At 35.2% G+C, this 18,605-nt stretch overlaps 1 protein-coding gene across 4 annotated transcripts in view; it reads right to left on the reverse strand.

The window, feature by feature from the left end:
• The window catches only part of PPP2R5C (protein phosphatase 2 regulatory subunit B'gamma), an 81,169-nt gene that overhangs the window by 12,351 nt on the left and 50,213 nt on the right, over nucleotides 1-18,605 (reverse strand). For all 4 annotated transcript variants that reach the window (XM_082761834.1, XM_082761833.1, XM_082761836.1 and 1 more), the window contains 7 exons: nucleotides 11,532-11,642; nucleotides 10,792-10,884; nucleotides 10,549-10,679; nucleotides 8,546-8,605; nucleotides 6,397-6,505; nucleotides 3,997-4,050; nucleotides 892-1,062 (listed from right to left, as the gene is read on the reverse strand). In XM_082761834.1, coding sequence (XP_082617960.1) covers nucleotides 892-1,062; nucleotides 3,997-4,050; nucleotides 6,397-6,505; nucleotides 8,546-8,605; nucleotides 10,549-10,679; nucleotides 10,792-10,884; nucleotides 11,532-11,642 — 729 coding nt within the window. The remainder of the gene's footprint in view (nucleotides 1-891; nucleotides 1,063-3,996; nucleotides 4,051-6,396; nucleotides 6,506-8,545; nucleotides 8,606-10,548; nucleotides 10,680-10,791; nucleotides 10,885-11,531; nucleotides 11,643-18,605) is intronic.

Genomic DNA, 18,605 nt, shown 5'->3' on the forward strand with positions numbered 1-18,605 from the left:
TTAGGATGAGAAGAGTGCTGATACCATGCTGATGTTTTAATTGGTGTGGAGCAGTGTTTATACCAAGCCAAGGACATTGCAGCTTCTCACTCTGTCCTGCCAGCGGGCAGGCTGGGGGTGCAGCAAGAGCTGGGAGGGGACAGACCCAGGACAGCTGACCCAAACTGGCCAAAGGGGTATTCCATACCATCTGGAGTCATGCTAAACAATATATAGGGGTGGCTGGCCGGGGTGGGGGGGTCGACTGCTTGGGGTTAGGCTGGGTGGTGAGCAGTTGCATTGTGCATCACTTGTTTCGTACACATTATTATTAGTAATACTATTATCATCATTATTGTTATTATTATTTTCCTGTCTTAATAAACTGTCTTTATCTCAACTCACAGGCTTCACTTTCCCATTTCTCTCCCCCATCCCAGAGAGGGAGGGGGGAAGGTGAGCAAACGGCTGTGTTGTATTTAGCTGCCGGCCAGGTTAAACCACAACAATCATGAACTGGAAGCTACTCATGGAAGGACAGAAAACCTGCTTTTTCTTTAACAGAAAATCCAAGCAGAGACATGTTTGCCCCCAGAAAAAGAGTATCCATAGAACTCTATTATAATCAGTGAAATGCAAATAGTATCTGCTGAAAATGTTCAGGCACTTCTGAAAACACCAAGCTTTTAAAAGTGGTATGCTTAATGTAAGAGCTTAAGTGAATTAGCCAATATGAACTCATGTATTATGCTATTGAAAAGAAATAACGCTGGCATTTGGATACCCCATTTTTGCCAAAGTTGACGATTTTTTGCAAGAAATAAAGTTAAGTATGGTGAACAGCAGCAGCAAATAATACCAAGTTCACTCTATAAAAATTCTCATCGGATTGTACATTCAGGAAATACAGACCTGAAAGTGTGGACTGGACACACACTTGGCTAGCTGTCTGAAGAGAGGCTCCATTACTTTTACAAATTCAGATGGTTCAATAACATCTAAAATTTCTTCTAGTTCATTTAAAAACATGACTTCTTTTGGACTGTGAGTCTTTGGCCAGTATTTCAGCAGTGCCATTACAACCTGCAGAAGCAAAGTGAACACAGTTTTCATAAAAGTTGTGTAATCACATGTCATTAAGAAGTTCAATGTTTTAAACAGAACAAAACCCTCAAATTTCTTGTCCCACATGACAGTAGCAATATGGTTCAGTCACAGAAATAATAGCTGATAAGGCTAAAAACAATTTCTCAGAAGAGTTATACTGTTAAAAAACTTGCTCAAAAATTATCCGAAGACTACAGAAAGTAACCTGATAACTACCTTAACGTGAATGTCAAAGTGCAAATTTGCTGATATATGATGGGGAAAAATTATCTGCCACTTAAGTGACAGCAGTTTTTAATCTCTTTTTTCTTGGAGGAGTACTTCAAGGCTCAAGAAATTAAGCTCTATCACTGTATTTTAAGGAAAGACTTACCATAAATACCCAGACTGACAGGTGACTGACTACTCCAGGCAGATTACTGTTACACATTAAGTTTTATTTAATCGACTACATTACTATAATCACAGTCTTAAGGGGATCCATAAAATGTGATAGAAAAGGAAGCAATCTCTCAGAGGGCTCACAAGTATTCAGAAAGAATCTATACATCTGTGGGCAAGGCCTCTGAATTGAAAACCAAAAAATCTTTAATCTATTGAATATTTAGGTTGAAGAACTTAAGTCTGAAGAGTGATACCAGATTAGAAGTTAACATATTTAGCAATTGTACTTATTAATGGAGTTTCCAATTACATCATCACTTAAGTAACAAAAACATGCAAAATTATATTGAAGACATAATGAATACTATGCTATTAATAATATTCAAATAAGACTTTTCTTTAAATAATATTTCAAAACACATTAAATATTTCAAAATGACTGGCATATCACTCCATTTTAGATATTTTTATAAGAAATTAGTATGTTCTTGAAAGCACATGTTTGTAAATGCTTTTGTTCTGTGGTTAAAGATTAAAAACAGAAGGCTTAGGACTCTAGTCACTAAAGGGACAGGATATTTGCATTCCCATGTCAGACAGTAATTTTAACTAGTGATGTTTTGATAAACTAAACCAATACAAACTGATGAAAAACTTGTGAATTGAAAAGTTGCAATTCACATGTAAGCATATCTAACAATAAATGAACTGGTATGTCAACAAGAGATACCTTTAATCTTTCCTTCTCTTGTTCTGCATTCTGACTTACTTTCCAGGAGCATGCAGGAAACTTTGTATTTCAGTATCTTTCTCTATGAAATTTAACTTTCATCTGGCAACTGTACCATTAAAATCTTCTATTATACCTCTTTTTAAATCAATACAATTTAACTATTTCAACAGATTCTTTGAGAAGTGTGCAACTTATGATTGCTTTTAGCTTGTCTGATTAATACTTACTAAATCGTCCCGTATTTTAAATATGATACTCTGGGAGTAAAACTCAATGGAAGCACTTTCATCTGCATGATGCAATGTACTTTTGTGGAGACAAAACCATAGCACATACTTTTTGAAATTAAATTGTTAGTCGCTGTACATACAGCGACCTAAAAAGCCGCATAAAGAACAAAAATATGACAGTGTTTGCCTAGTTCTAGATGTAGAACTGGAGAAAAAAGGCACAGAATTCTTGGAAAAAAAACACACAAGCAAAACCCCCAACAACCCTCTCCTAAAAAACTTCTATACAGCTTTGATGTAGTTTAAGTTACAACAATCTATTAGCCTTTGTTTTAAGACACCAAACTTTCTCTCTTATTTAGGAAAAAAGAGCATTCTTTATTTTCTGAAATGGATGATACTTTTATAAAAGTCCAGATTTTTTTAAGCTTAAAAACTACATGTGAAATGCAACACAATCAATGAAATACTACCTCAATGAGAAATCAGTGTATGTTTATTGTATGTATCCATTTAATTGTCAGAGTAGATACTATGTCATTAATGAAGCCTTGGGAAATTTATGCATATTTTATTTAATAAGATGTAAAAATGTCTTATTTGACAATTATGAAGGAAAACAAAGGGTTTTATTTTGTAATGACTGGAATTTTGGAAGGGGAACTTAGCATATGCATTACTCACCATGATTAAAAAATGTAAGCATTATGTACCAGTTTGGGATAAAAAAAGGAAAATGAACTTGGATTTGTATTAGTTCAAATTTGTACTAGGAAATATGTAACATCCCAGTTGATATTTGGAAGAAAGCTAAGATTTCAAGATCTCATATGGCACAAATGTCAGAATGTACAAGACGTGGTATTTTAAAGACTAGAAGCTCCAAGTAGAAGAGAATTCTTGCTCAGTTGTGCACTGCTTTAAGATTCAGTTTCCATTTTACAATGGAAACAGTTATAATCTAATTCTATATCACTTTCATTATCAGCAATCGTTTACAGATTGCAACTTAGTGATTAAATGTGTTGGCTTAGTGATGCAAAACCCTATATACTATTTAGGACAGTGAGTATTCATCTCTTCAGCTATGTGCAGCCAGACCAAAGTCTGTTTTTGTTTATGTTCCAAGTTGGTATTTGATTCAAAAGGAGTCAGGATCTGACTCAAAAGCCTTGCATCAGTACGTAGCTGTGTGCCAGAAATCTGTGCTCTAGCATATCATCAGCTTCTCAACACAACACAGTTCAGGCAAGTAAGCATCTGACTAAACTGCTTCTGCATCAACCGTCTCAGATATAATCAGCTAGAACAAAATAAGCACAATAAAATATCTTTTAACAAACAGAACAGATAATTTTCAAGTTGCATTAATTCATTTTGAGCATTCCAAATGGTTGCTGGGAAAAAAGAAATCCACTTGATAGATCGAAATGATTAAATATTTGACTCTTCTGATTAAAAACAATTACCTATCAATACTTTATTCCCCAAACCTCCTTAAGCAGTCAACAGATGAAAGAGATATTAATGTTCCAAAAACATATTATAGCAAGATAAACTTACTGGTTCTGTAAGCGTGCTGTCCTTTTCTAAAAACTGAACTACACAGTACGCCAGCTAAAATAAAAGAAAATATTTTATTAACACTTGTGAAATTGAACACACTTTGAAATCAGCAGTATAACTGGAGAACACTACTGAATCCAGATAAAAACAACAGTTTTTCTGTAATTTTACAAGGTTATTTGGCAGACAATTTAAAAAAAGAAACAACAAAAGAGATAGCTGGGGAAAAATTGTTAAAGCATATGTACTCAAGTCTGTACTCATCTTTTAGATTATAATAGGAACATAAACTTTCAACTGTTTAAAGACTTGTATACTGTCTCTTGAGAAAGTCAGAATTCACAGGAGGGGGAGAAAGGCTTGAACAGAAAACCATATTTATTCTTCTCTCATTATACAGTGGATCAGTGATCAGGATTGATAAATTGTTACCAGAAAACAAGGAGATACAAAAAGATAGGGTTAGTCAGACCAATTCTTTCTAATATGAATTAGGATACTGAAATGATTCTTAATATACAAAGAGAAGATAGCAAAAACAGAGAAGAGACTACGAACAAGCAGTTACAAATCTGGGGAAGAAGCCTCACTGTTAAATGATTCTATCCTCTGATAAAGATACACTATTAAACGGTATGAAATCAACATGAAAACAGACTTTTGGACACAGGAACACACTGTTTACTCACATCTACTAGATCTTTGCTCAAATGCCCTGCTTGTTTTTACATAGTTTTTGCTTTGCTGGTTTTAATTAAAGAAACTAAATTCTAAAACAAATGAGAAATCCATGTCCTAGAAGTTCTCCTTTATATAAACGTAATTGCTTACTTTAATACAACTCCAGAGCTTCCCTGAGGCAAATAGGCAGAAGCCAGCACTGCAAAGGCTGAATCAGCTCCTGTTGGAGAGGTAATAACCTGCATATCTGCTGGTTTCTCCTTTGGTTTGCCAAGAAGGAAGGTTAAAAACCTCTCCTCTTGTTATCAATAGGGAAACAGTCACTTTCCAAATCATCTCCAAATGAGATTCTTGTAAGGGAATGGGAATTTGCACCTATTTTTGGTGATGAAATCAATCCGCAAACTACTGTTATATTTGAGATTTCATCTTTTTGTTATGAATAAAAAGCTTACAGATCTCCTGGAAATGAACATGAAGGAACAGACTATGAAGCTGAGAAAGTAAATCTATCTTCATAAAGTCCACACATATGTAGAATAGCAAAAATTATCTCCTAGTTGGCCTTATCTAGGCTGCTAGTGAAAAGCTAGAGTGCCAATATCTGATTTAGCTACAAAAAGCTACAAAAAGATGAAAATTTGAAGCGTCTTTACTGAAGATGTCTTTTTTTTTTTTAAATGTAATAGTACATTAAATAATTTGGATTTAATTTTACATTAATTGGCAATTTATTCCCCTTTCCATATTTGTGAATTAGATTTTTTTTTTTCCTATCTTGTACTTCATATTTCAACTCATTTCCTCTTTTCAATCACAGAAAACAAAATTGTGATTTTAAACTCTGAAGTGCTTTCCAGTTGCTAATATTTTGGTGTCTCACATTTGTTTAAAAATATTTTCAACTTCATCACCTAAGTTAGTCAAAAAAGCACAGCACCTAAGTTAGTCAAAAAAGCAAAGAACAGTTTTAAATCATAAGATTTGCTACAATATGAGAAAGTGAACTAGTAATAACTACGTGTATCAATTTAAAGCAGATGCAAGATTAGATTGAATTAGTGTTTACCAACTTCACTTCTAAGCACGATACTTTGTGCCTAGACAGTCAACTATTACATCTTTAGCACTCGCCAATAATCCTAAAGTAAAATTTTTAAATGGGAGTATCACTGCACACCTCATAAACAGCTTAAACATTTTTTCTAATGTTTTTTCATTTATGGAAGTTCAGCTGGTTAGCCCAATTCCTTTCTTGTTTTTGATGACTGCTATCAAGAATCCACCCAGGTAATATGAGGAATGTACAAAGGCTACTATAGCTAGTGTTCTCCATTCTTCTAAAGTAAATTTAAAATTGATTATAGAAATTAGCTCTCATCACGTATATCTGGATTTGTCAGTGAAATCTTTCTGAATATCTGCTGCTGTTTCAGTGTGAATTTGTGACTTTACTTTGGTATTTCACACAATTCACTTGAAGTGTCTTGCCATTTCATTCAGTAAGACATGTCAGAGAGAGAAGACAGGCAACCCTATAGGCAACCCTTCTTGCTGATATGAATGCAAGTCACTAGAAGGCGTAGAAGAATTAGTTTATGAAGTAAGGGGAACAGAAAGACCAATCCAGCTCAGACAGGTTAGAACAGAAGGTGTCAATCATAGTAGACTTTTGCAACTGTTATGTTATTAAGAAAAGTGCCAAACAAAACTTACCTGTGGATGGTAAACACTGAGTGATTTCACTTTGTGCAGTGGTAACAAAACCTTCAATAAGAATATTTTGTGCTCTTCTTTTAATGGTAAGGCAAATCCATTAATTATGCTGTCAGGGAAAGAAATTAAAAAATAAAAGTCAGCAATTACTCAAAAACTGCACTACTGTACTGCATGTACCAAACTCTTGTTTTCATAGCACATTTGAGAACTTTTGGTAAACACAGTGTAGCAGAAAAATGTAGATTCCACATGCACCAGAGACCACTTCATTTTTGATCCAGCTCTTTAAATAAATAGAACAGTCAAATCAACATCTGCCCACACCTCACCCAAATCTTTCACAGGTCCTAAATTCTTCTTCCAAGCAACATACATGATTATGTTTGCACTTCAGATTCTAATTTTTGTTATGAACTACTCACTACAAACAAAGCTTTGAATACATATTTTTATCAGCATCGTCACTGAATTAAAGAAGGAACCTGAGACTGAATATTGGAGAGAGACTGACCCAGGACAGCAGACAAGGGAAAAAAAAATAAACACATGGACTGCTAAAATACTTGCAGAACCCATCCCCATCAGTATCAGCCCATCAGTATAGCATGTTTACAGCAAAGAATCCTTACTTAGATGATAGAAATACTGACTTGGAAACCTGAGGGGAAAAAAACACTTAATTTTTACGACGTTAACACTTAAAGCCAACCTAAAAAAACTAAAGTGAAAGAGTCAGTGACGTAACTTTTGTAGATTTAGCTCCATCTTCTTGTATTTCAGCTTTAGACAGTCTTCAGTATATCTTGAGCAGTATTACTTGATTACTTTTATAGCATGTAGATGTAATGATAGGTTTGTAACTTCTGTTAATCATTGAATATTTAGTTGAAGATTAAATAATTATTCCAGGCAGACATGTAGATATGGAGAATTTACAAAACATCTTTTCAATTTAAACAGCATCCTGAGCTGCATTAGGAACAGAGTTGTTGGCAGGTTGAGGGAAGTGATCCATCCCCTCTGCTCAACACTAGTGAGACACATCTGGAGTGGTGGGTTCAGTTCTAAGCTCCCCAGGACTGGAAAGATATGGACATAATGGAGAGAGTCCAGCAAAGTGCCATGAAGGTGATTAAGGACTGGAGCACCTCACATACTAGGAAATGCTGAGAGAGCTGGGACCATTTAGGCTAGAGAAGAAGAAAAAGCTCAGGGGTCTTATCAATGTGTAACAGTATCAGATGAGACAGCACGTAGACAGAGTTGCTCTTCTTAATAATGCACAATGAAAAGGCAAGAGGCAACGGGCACAAACTGAAACAGGAAGCTTCACTCAGAAGAAAAATCCCTTTTTAATCTCAGGGTTGTCCAATGCAGAAAAGGTTGCCCAGAGATCTTGTGGAGCTTCCAGCCCACTCTCACTGACTATGCCCAGAGCAGAGTGGTAGGACTAGATGATCTCCATAGGTCCCTGCCAATTTGACTCATTATTTGATCCTGTGAAATTTACATATTTCTAAAATTAAGCGACATTACATTGTTATTTTTATGTGCAAAGATGTGAAAAAAACTGTAAAGTAAAATAAACTATGCTTTTGAAGTGTATTATGTATATAAAATAAAAGCTTGCACATGGATGAGAGAAAGCAGTTGATAAAAACCACACCAGTTTTGACTGGGCTATCAGCTTTATGTTGTACAATTCTTGTTTCAAGGGCTTTCAGATGTATCACTGCAGTTTACTATAAGATTAACAGAAGATTTCTGAGAACTTACAACCTATCTGTCCTGTCTGTTTACCTGCTACACATTTAGTAAAGTTGGAAGAATTTTTAAACAAATTGCAATTAGTTACACATTAATCACAGCTGCATTACAACTAATCTTAATCACAGGGTTCCTAAGCTAGAAAATAAGACTTAAAATGTGATATAAAAAATTGTCGCACCCCAAAAATGTTGCTGTTACACTCAAGCTCTTGCCACATTTCTGCGCTCTTATAAAAAATTTATCCTCAGCTACAGCTTTGCCACATGCCAGGAAGCTATTTTCATCTTGTCTCATAACAATGTGCAATTCCCAACTCAATCTTTAAAGCCTCCTCTGAGGACAAAGCAAGTCTAATTAGACAAAACCTACAACTTACCTTCCCAGTATTTCCAGTAATTCTGCTATGCCATTGTGATGTTCTGTTTCATAAATAAACCTAAATAAATGAAAAGTTTTACTCAGTTACTGCCAAATAGAGATGCAAGGTGACCAACAAGATTACCATCTAACATTACAGGTAGCCTTCACCTCCCCAGTTTTAGTCACTCAGAAGAAAACAAGCACACAGTGGAAAAGAAACTTTGCAGAGTTCACCAGAACAATTTAGCAGTCTTACAAACTCTTCTAAAGACAGTGACACTGTGTGTACTTGACGGCCCTGTTCTATAGCAGACATGCACGTTCCATATAGAAACAAATCAAGAGCACATCAAGCTGCTCTCAACCTTCACGCTTGCTCCTTCCCTCCACATTTAATAATAGTACACTCATTTGAGCCTTTTCCAATCATACTCCATGCCATTTCAATAATGCGAAATGGAACACAGCAAACAATGCTTTAAATATTAAAATAACACAGAGCATCTGGCATAATCAAATGCTGTGACTCAACCTTCTATAGCACACGCAAGCACAAGGTGTTCAAACAGTTACTACTTATGGATCTAAAGAGCTATTTGGCATTACAGATTCCTATGCACACAAAAGGCTCTGTAATAAACTGAGGAAGTCAAATTTTCCTGAATTCTTGTTTGACAGAACACTGTAATTTCCCATGCAATCACCTTTCCTGCATTTTTCCCAATTGCCTGAGTGTAAGTTTATTGAAAAACTTCTATGCACAACTTCAGGTATTTTACAATTATCAAAAATTTTACTTATTAGAAGATAATATTAATTTATTAGAAAATTGTTATCTATTTGAAAATTTGTCGTAGACCAACATACTAAAAACTACTTTTAATCCAGAGTATTTGATATGACTTTTTTCTCCTTAAAATGCTCTCCATGTAATTCAGGACGATTTCAAGCAAAACTAAAGACAATGATATTAAAACCTTAAGAGCAAATAAGCAGGAACATACTGGTTTAATAATTTAAGAAAATATATATATTTCACACTAGAAAAAAAAGTAAGATTAGCATACCATGGGGACAGAACTTATGCAATCCTGATTAGTGACTAAAAGACAAAGACCACACTTCTGTTTCTTACTAGGCTTATGTAAGAAGATTTGCTGGAAAAAGTATATGAAAATGAAGCATTTTGAAAAATTCTGCACATACTTTGAGTTTGTCACATACAAACCCTTAATTCAAGACAGAAATTGACACAGCTTTCCTCCCTGGTGTTCATATTCACGAGTTTACAATCAAATGCAAAAAGTTTCAACTTACAGCTCAAAAGTATTACAGAAATAAGAAACTTTTTCTGTTTGATTTTCTCCCTTACAACTTGGTATGGAAAGGTTATTTCTGCAGTGCAAATGACATCATCTCTCATAAATTTCAGAGTGAAAAATATGGAAAACTGTAATAGTTTGCATTCTTTGTAATGAAGTCAATTTAATGACTGTAACATTTCTCAGTCTTCCAAAAGCCACACACCAGAACCATCTGTGTTTGAAGACTTTGCTTCTGTATCTCATTGAGGTAAAGCACAAGAAGTAGCAAGTAAAAAAAAAAAGTTCAGAAATGAATTATATATGTGTATTTTTATCTAATGACATACTGGCTCTAGATACGGCCAGTCAGGAGCTCTTGTCTGCAGGAGAGTGAAGGCTTCCCAATTATTTTAAAGCAACTCCTCTCTATCTCTTCTAAAGGCTCACTTGTTACCACATACAGAGAAGATAAGCAGCTGGTACTGCTCGTGCCATTCATGGAATGGTACCCAGTATGTGTCAGCTTTTTTGCTAGTTTCTTAAATGGGAAGTTTCATACATTCATTGTGGGTAGAAAACAGAGACATGCTGGAAGGACTGTAAAACATTCACAGTATAATGACTTGTGGAGAAGTGTACCAAAGCTGGAAGCACCACCCTCCCCCTCAAAAAAAAAAAAAAAAAAAAAAAGGAAAAAAGCTATAAAATGTATTACCTATAAAATATATTATTAATTTGTTTCCGAATGTAAGCTCTCAGGCCTAAGAATTTCCCGTATATTCTGTGAAGAGTTGTTTTGAGAAAATCTCTTTCACGAGGATCTTCACTGTCGAAAAGCTCTAAAAGCTGCAAAGAGGAAAAAAGAAAGGATGCACTTTACCTGAACCTAATGCATTGTAAGATAATATGGATTTGGAGCTCTAAGTTAAATATGTTTTGTTTTTAAAAAAAACCTTACCTGTAATACAAATTTCTGATCAATATATTTCTTAGCTATATTAGGTTGGAAATCTGGAGATTCTAAAAACCTTAAGAAAAATTCATAAACAAGCTGAAAAAAAAGTCCGACAAAAAACAGTATTAGTTTTTTAAACAATAAACCATTTTATAAGCAGTACATTACCAAAGTTACTGATTAGTTGCTCAGAACAGGACTGTTTTTATTTATATTTGTATAGCACACTTTTTAAAAAAATTTATATTGCACACAGTGAAAGATTTGCTCCTGCCCTCTCAATGCAGTATGTTTTTATCTAGAGCAAGAACTCTGGGTTCTTTAAATCACATTCAAATTCTGCTGAGCTCCATTGCTAGATTTTACTCATGGGACCCAGAATAATCTAATATTCATCATGCTCAGAAGTATGTGTCTTGAAAATTCTCTGTTCTCCTCTCTTTGTCATAGTACCTCTCAAAGCCAGAACTGTGCCAGAGTCAGATCAAAGCAGTTAGTGACAACCTGAAGCTCATTTAAGTCACAGCAATTGCATCTGCACCGCAAGAAACAGCAAGCCTTTAACCTCCAATACACTAGTGATTTTTTTTAATATTATGTGTAAATTCAAAAGTATTTTAGGTATAGCAGAGAAAAGCAACTTACAGATATAAACACCTTACCTAAGTCATTTTGAGTCAATAAGCAATGATTTAAATGTTAAAATTCTATTAAATTACAACTTCCTAATCTTCACTAAGTACCTGTAGATGAGGCCACGCAGCTTCTAAAGTTGGTTCATCTTCCTCTGGATCAAATTCTGCTCCCGTTGGATTGGAAGATGGTGGTAATGTTCGAAACATATTAACTGCAAACTGAAATCACACGTGTCTTTAAGAACTCTGAAACAAGTGAATGACTATAAAAGATTTCAAAGATAATTTTTTACTCAGAATTCTTAACATGACCTATTTAGTTAACATCTGCAAAAATGCAAGATATGTAAGCTAGCAATTTAAACAAAAATGAGGTAAATTTATTTGTCTTTAAAAATTTTTAACTTGGAGAACAGTTTTCCATGTAGTACTCTTGAAAGCACAAACTTACTGACAGGATGTTTTCTCTCTTTAAATCCATTTTGAAAGTTCAAGCAAATATATTTATAAGTGGTTAGACAATATTTTTACATATACACTTTAGAGGACCTCACAACAACCTTAGAGGACCTCACAACAACCTTCAACAGCAGAGGTCAGAACCAGAGATGGAAAACAAAGATTACCTGCAACTATTCTATAAATTATTATTGCTTTCAAATCATACTCTGGGTGTACCTATATGGAAACACTTTAAAATCAAAGTTCTCTGTTCCCCTCATAGTGATACTTCTCTTAAACCATGCACAGTTTGGCATCCTCATGGATGTGGAGCAGACTACCTTTTCAAGGTTCATATACACAACCACACACACACACAGGTACAAAGATAAGTATATTTTGTGCTGTCAAGTGTTTGTCTAGATGCAGATTTGTAATGTGAGTGAATTGAAGTAGTATTTGCCACAAAGCCCTTTAAAAATTATTAGGGATTTTGAAACTGTTTTCAAGACAAAAAAAAAGTTTTGAGAAGTCTTAAAAGGCAAAAAGCATCAAAGTAAAGGTAAAATTTAAGGAACCTCTGCATATCTCAAAGTCAGAAAGGTTCTAGGGAATATGGGTGCTGACTGTGCTCCTGCACATTACATTGTGCATTGATTATCACAGGTACTGTCAAGAGTGATGATTTTGCAACAAATTTTGACACAAAACACTTTCCTAAGAGGTCCTCTTCTAGGTAAAACCACTTCATCACTGAATGCACATTGCTTGGATTATTTTTTTTTAAATGTAAATAAAAATACACATAATCAGGTATGATCACAATGACATCTATATATACAATACATATAATCATAAAAGAATGTACACAACATTTGTTGGCTGAAAAAAACCTTACATGATTTTTGGATAAATTTAGCACACGTTCTCAAGAGTAATCTTACCTACAATGGCTTAATGCAGACTTAAAGTCTGCAGTAACCTCAGTTCTCCATCTGAAATGACAGCTGGCTTCTTCATGGACAAGAAAGGACCGACTAGCTAGTGACTCAAATGGTTGTTCTGTCACCCCTGACAAGTTAATGATTAAACCTTTTACTGAGCAAGTTGCAGGGAACAGGCTTCTGTGCAAGCCAGTAAGAAAACTGGAAAAATCCCTTATCTGTAAATGTAAAGACAGCTACAGCTGTCAATACCGAGAGAGACTAATTCCTCAATTCCACTTGTAATCCAGAGTATTAGATAGGGCAGATGTTGGTAGTGGACAACATTGATGAGCAAATAAAAAAATACAATGTATTTAGCCATGTAAGTGCATCCAAGAGAGACTTTTTGTTCTGTTTTGTTGCTTGCTTATTCGTTATCAAACCAGTACCAAGCAGCCTAAACTTATTTTTGAACAGAATGAAAAATACAGATCAATCCAAGTTATGGTCCTGAACTGTCTCCTCTACTTGAAAAAGATTATTTGATACAAATGCTTCAGATTGAACACAATGCAGAAATGGAAAGATTGCCAAAATAAAAACAGTGGTTTACTATTCTAAATTTCCATAATGATCAAGTATATTAGGCTATATACAGAAACTCTTTAAGGCTTTTCTTACTTATTCGAGCAGTGTAACAGATCGGGGAGTCTTTTTGCAAGAATTTAGGGGAAATCTGAAAAATACATTTCTTAAGTCTGGCCAAGTCAGATACAACTGATTTCCCAGGAAAAAGAAAATTCTTTGCAAAAGGCTACATCACCAGGAGCAGCAGAACCATTTACAGAGCGTTTTCACGAAAGCCAATACTTGGCTCAGCAAACGTGCCAGTACAGGGCATTTGCACAACTAGCTAGAAAAAAAAAAGATTACTCCATTGGAATTTGCATCAAACTGAATGTTTTATTTGAATATGCAAAAAAACCCCACATTTTATTCATCAGCTGAGACACTCCTAAGCTCTCAACAATTAAAGGAAAAATCCTAAACCCTACAGGATGGATGGAGTTCACTTATAATGTAGCTGTAGGGCTACTTTAATCACACTTAAAAGCCTATTCTTTATGCCATAGTATCAGTCTTTCTAATTTTCAATTGTTTTATGATACACATCCCATACACACATTTTTGTTCTTTTCTCACAGTTTTATTTATTTATATTTACGTATATGTATATATATTTTAAAAAATAGCATCAGAACTTAGCTGCTTGTAATTTGAAGATAACCCAGAAGCTCTGAAAGATTGAGCTGTCTAAAGATGTTGTTTTGCAGAGGAATCCACTCCACCCCTCTTCAGTGGGATTCTGGGAAGAGCAACAGAAGGCCATGTTTCCCTGCTCACATTCTGACTGCTTATCATTAACACCTCCATTCACAGTTTAAAATAATGCTGTACATTACTTATTAACTAGCAGGCTATGGAGCATATGTATGTGCTGTCCTGCCATCTCACGTCTGACAGATGGCAGAGCAGACAGTGGGAGGCAGTATCAAACTGCATCAGCTAAATCTGCAAGAATTACATCATATTCCCATGAAGGAAAAGTCATCCTGATGCTCTGTTTTGCTTCATAATATTCCTTTATTTCAGCTGAGCCGTAGGGCTGATACTGATTAGGAATGCTGTATCAGAGTAATTACAGTTTCACAGAATTAAAGGTAAAGCTAAAAAGGGACATATAAATATAAAGATATTTTAACAGCATGGACTTCAAGAAACTAATAACCTGGAAGTTTTCTTTTAAAAAGGTGAAAAATTACAATAAATCAATGGTCTTCCAAGAAAAACTTAGGAAGACCAGACGTGATTCCCACTTGCTAAGATTGCTATGCAAATCAAAGAATAATCAGCCTTTTCTAGATGAGAAAGGAAAGTCTCAGGCTAGAGAGAGAGCAAGAAGAAAAGCTGGGTTGTATAAGGTGTTAGTAACAGTTTTTTTTTTTTTTTTTTTTAAGAATATCAAATGGGAAGAGTATCAAACCCAAAACAGAATAACTTGTTCCATGAGCGATGGAGCCTGATTTGATTTCCATTTTGTGTTTTGTATCTGACCAAAAGAACATACAATTGCTCAAATCAAGGTGCAGCATTTCTCAATGAAGACAGCTCTGAAACTCTTGTCTATTAAGCCACTAAAGTTTATGAAAATTTATAATGAGTTAGCATAATTGAGACCTTTGCCTTTTTGTCAACTGGCTGCTTTTTTCCCTAACTACTGTCTTTTTACCAAATAGACAAGATGCAAGCTGCAAAGCGCAATTTCCTCTAAGTTCAAATTCCCAGAGAAGAACTAAGCAAACGCAGCATAAAGGATTAATTTATACTCCCCAAAATCCAACAAAACCCCACAAGCACCCCCCGATCTATCAGATTTGAATTGTAACTGGGCTCGTGTGCCAGGATTCTCTCTGCGCTTTTAGCATGGGCATGTTTGACTCCGAAGTATGTAATTCATTCAGGGGGATGGGAGAACAGCAAAAGAAAAGGCCAACAAGCTGCATTTTTACAGCTTCACAGACAGGTTTGCTTGTCGTGGTTGTTACATACCCTGCTCTTCTGGTGGCCCATTTTGTGTAACACTAGAGAAAATTTTCAAGCAAGTAGGTATCACAGAGATAACATTACACACATTTTCTCCTCCCTTCTGCTGAGCAGCCCAAGTGAAGCTTGACAAGAACAGCTCTGAATGATGAGCTTTATAATTTGACAGTCTGCACCCTCCATATTTTAATGAATAAAGCCATCCTAACAGCTGAATAGAGCCACATATAGTACACTTCTACTCACTATATCAACTCTTATTCCATATCAAAGGTCAGAGTAAACAAGACATACCCACGTAACACCAAAATAACACTTAAAATAATATATATCCCCATGTGCATGAGTATGTCATTTCACTTTCATAATACATGAAGAGTAGCAGTGAAAACTGCTTTAGCTGCTGAAATGACCTAGTTATAAAGTAAGATCTTAATTCCTTTATATTACCAACTTAAAAAGTCATATCGGTCTTTGTGCTTCACAAAAACATTGATTTCTTATACACAAGTACTATATCATCATCAAGGAAATTATTCTGGTGGCTACAGAAATAAGTCTTACTCACACAAGCTTTGGATCTACTTGTTTTTCAGAACACTACAACCCCGGATCTCAAAATTCAGCATTTCCTCAGCTTCCTCTCAGCTCTCCTCAATATCCTCTGACTGGTTAGCTGGGGAAGTGAATATTCATACCACTGTTCACTTTCATAGTCCCTCTTAAAATAGATACAATACAGATATTGCCCATCCCTTCCTGAGATGGAAAGCAGCATTCCTATGGGTCCATATTCTACATAGCTAACAATTCTCAGAAGTTTTCTACCAAACTAATAGCCTTAAATATTTATGTTTCTGACAAATTAGTGCACAACAGAACAATCTCAAAGTCTTGTTTTCTTCAAAACCTAAGCTAAAATGAAGCATACATCCCTTTACTAAACAAGAATCCGCAACAGATGCTTTTCATCCAAACTATTAAGTTATCATTTACATTTACAACGTGTATTTAGACATTTGTCCACATGTCTTTAAGCTTCGAGATGTAAGTTCCTGCTTCGGGGATAGTCAATCCAATCTTACTATGATATACATGAGAAACGGAACTTGTAAAACAAGTCTGTATTAAAAACATTTCCCTTCCCATCACATTTTTGCTTACAAAGGTAAAGAGAATCCGAAGGACATCAGCGGGGTCCTTGAGGAAGAAGGGGAAGAAACTTACGTCCCCCTCTGGAGAATAACATTACATCAATTTAAGAAACTTGTTTCTCTCGTATTGTTGGAAAAGACTCATGGTTAATGTTAAATAATTATTAAGCAACCAAATCAAAACATAGCTTAAAGACAAGATCTAACTATACATTTGCCAAAGATACTTGAAACACGAAGCAGAGGGTTGGGATGAGGGGCATGAACATGACGTGATCACTTGAATTATAAAGACTGCTCTCATCAGAGCAAAAGAACAAATAAAGATACCGTAAAGGACAAATAATTTATTATTATTAAATGGGTAACTTGTGAAATTTATTGCCCTAAGCTTTTGGCCTAAACAGTACAGTAACTAAAGCAAACAAAAATCTCTCTCGCTCTTACACGCACTTATGCGTGTATGTAGTCATCTATAGATGAGTAACCCCCAAGCTGTGAAGATAAAAAGAATGGCACAGTAAAGTCCTAACTCCTATACCAACTACCAGCTCAGATAAAGAAAAATAAGATTTAATCTTTTCCAGCAGCCTCTACACTCATCCCTGACAAGACTAGGATGCTGAGCTAGATGGATTATTATCCCAAGTTTGGTGTAATGAGTCCAAACGTAGACAGGTCCCTTAAAGTACAAAGAAGATAGCCATTTTACCTTAAAATTCACATTAATCTACTAGTAGAATTTACCAAAAAGTACACCTCTTTATGTGCACGCCTGAAAGAGGCATAATACTGCAAGAGGAATATAGTTGTTTCATTATAGACAACTGAAAGAAAACTTTTCAATATTAGCAGCCTTAAAAAAAATTGCTATTTGAATTTAACCTAAAAATCCTAGTCCAGGTCTGACAACGGCCACTGAAAGTGTCTGCCACAATGCTGTACAAGTCTTATACAAGGAAATCCCATATCCTTTAGATTCTTACATGTAAAAAGCACTTTAAATTCACTGAAAGAATTGTTAAACAGATGCTCTGAGCCCATAGCAGAATGCTGGTAGTTAAGATGAGACAAATTCTGCACCAAGATTTATTAGACTGACAGAATTGCAAACTGTATTACCATTAGTTGCATCTGAAAGCAAAGGAAGTATGTATTTTCCTTGGTTAAATGTATCCTTGCCATTGGTTTTTGATGGAGGAAGATAATGTGGGCTCATAATGCAGAAGTTATGAATTTATGGACAGTTAAGACTCCTCACAGAGCAAACACTAATGTCTTAAACTGATATTCAAGCCATCACCATGAATTCAATTTTTTTTCTCTAAATCAAATCTCAGCAAGCTTATTTTTTCATAATTATTTTTCCATGAGTATCAAATATTCTCAAATGAATAATCAATTAGCAAAAAACACATACAAATAGGCTATCAAAACATATGAAAAGACATGATCCCATGATATCATTAACCATCCTCAATGTTTTGTATACATTTGACTTAAAGTTGTACAGAATCCTCATATACTCAGAAGTTCTCATAAAAAAAATCTGTATTAGTGAACACTTACGGTGCAAGCAATCTTTAGAGTCGCACCTTTAATGCTATAAATCTTTAGAATCTACTCTGAAGTTGCTTCACAGTCTCTGATTTGGAGCAGGACCTCAATATCTGACTGAATTCACACTAATGTTAAAGAAGTACAATTTTCTTATCCCCCTGAAAGCTCGACCCAATTGAGTATTTTTTTTTTTTTTTTTTTGGGGGTGGGGGTGGGGTGTTAGAGGGAATAACTATCACGTCACGTGGTTAACATTTTTTTGGGAAGCTTAGTAGTTAGCTACTTGGAAAGATGCTTTTCTGTCCTCAGCCCAATTGCTACCCCAGGCAACTGGCATACAGTCACCACAATGAGAGAAGAAAGACTCTCCTGCAGTTTCATGGCTTCCTCCTCTGGACTGAACTTAAACAGGACAGAAAAAATGAAGTGGGTCTAATTGGCTTGGATTTCAACAGTGAAAGGGAAGAAACAACACAGGTCTAAATAGTACATATAAC

Source organism: Aythya marila (genome assembly GCF_965140915.1).
Source record: "Aythya marila genome assembly, chromosome: 5".
In the NCBI taxonomy this organism is placed as follows: domain Eukaryota; kingdom Metazoa; phylum Chordata; class Aves; order Anseriformes; family Anatidae; genus Aythya; species Aythya marila.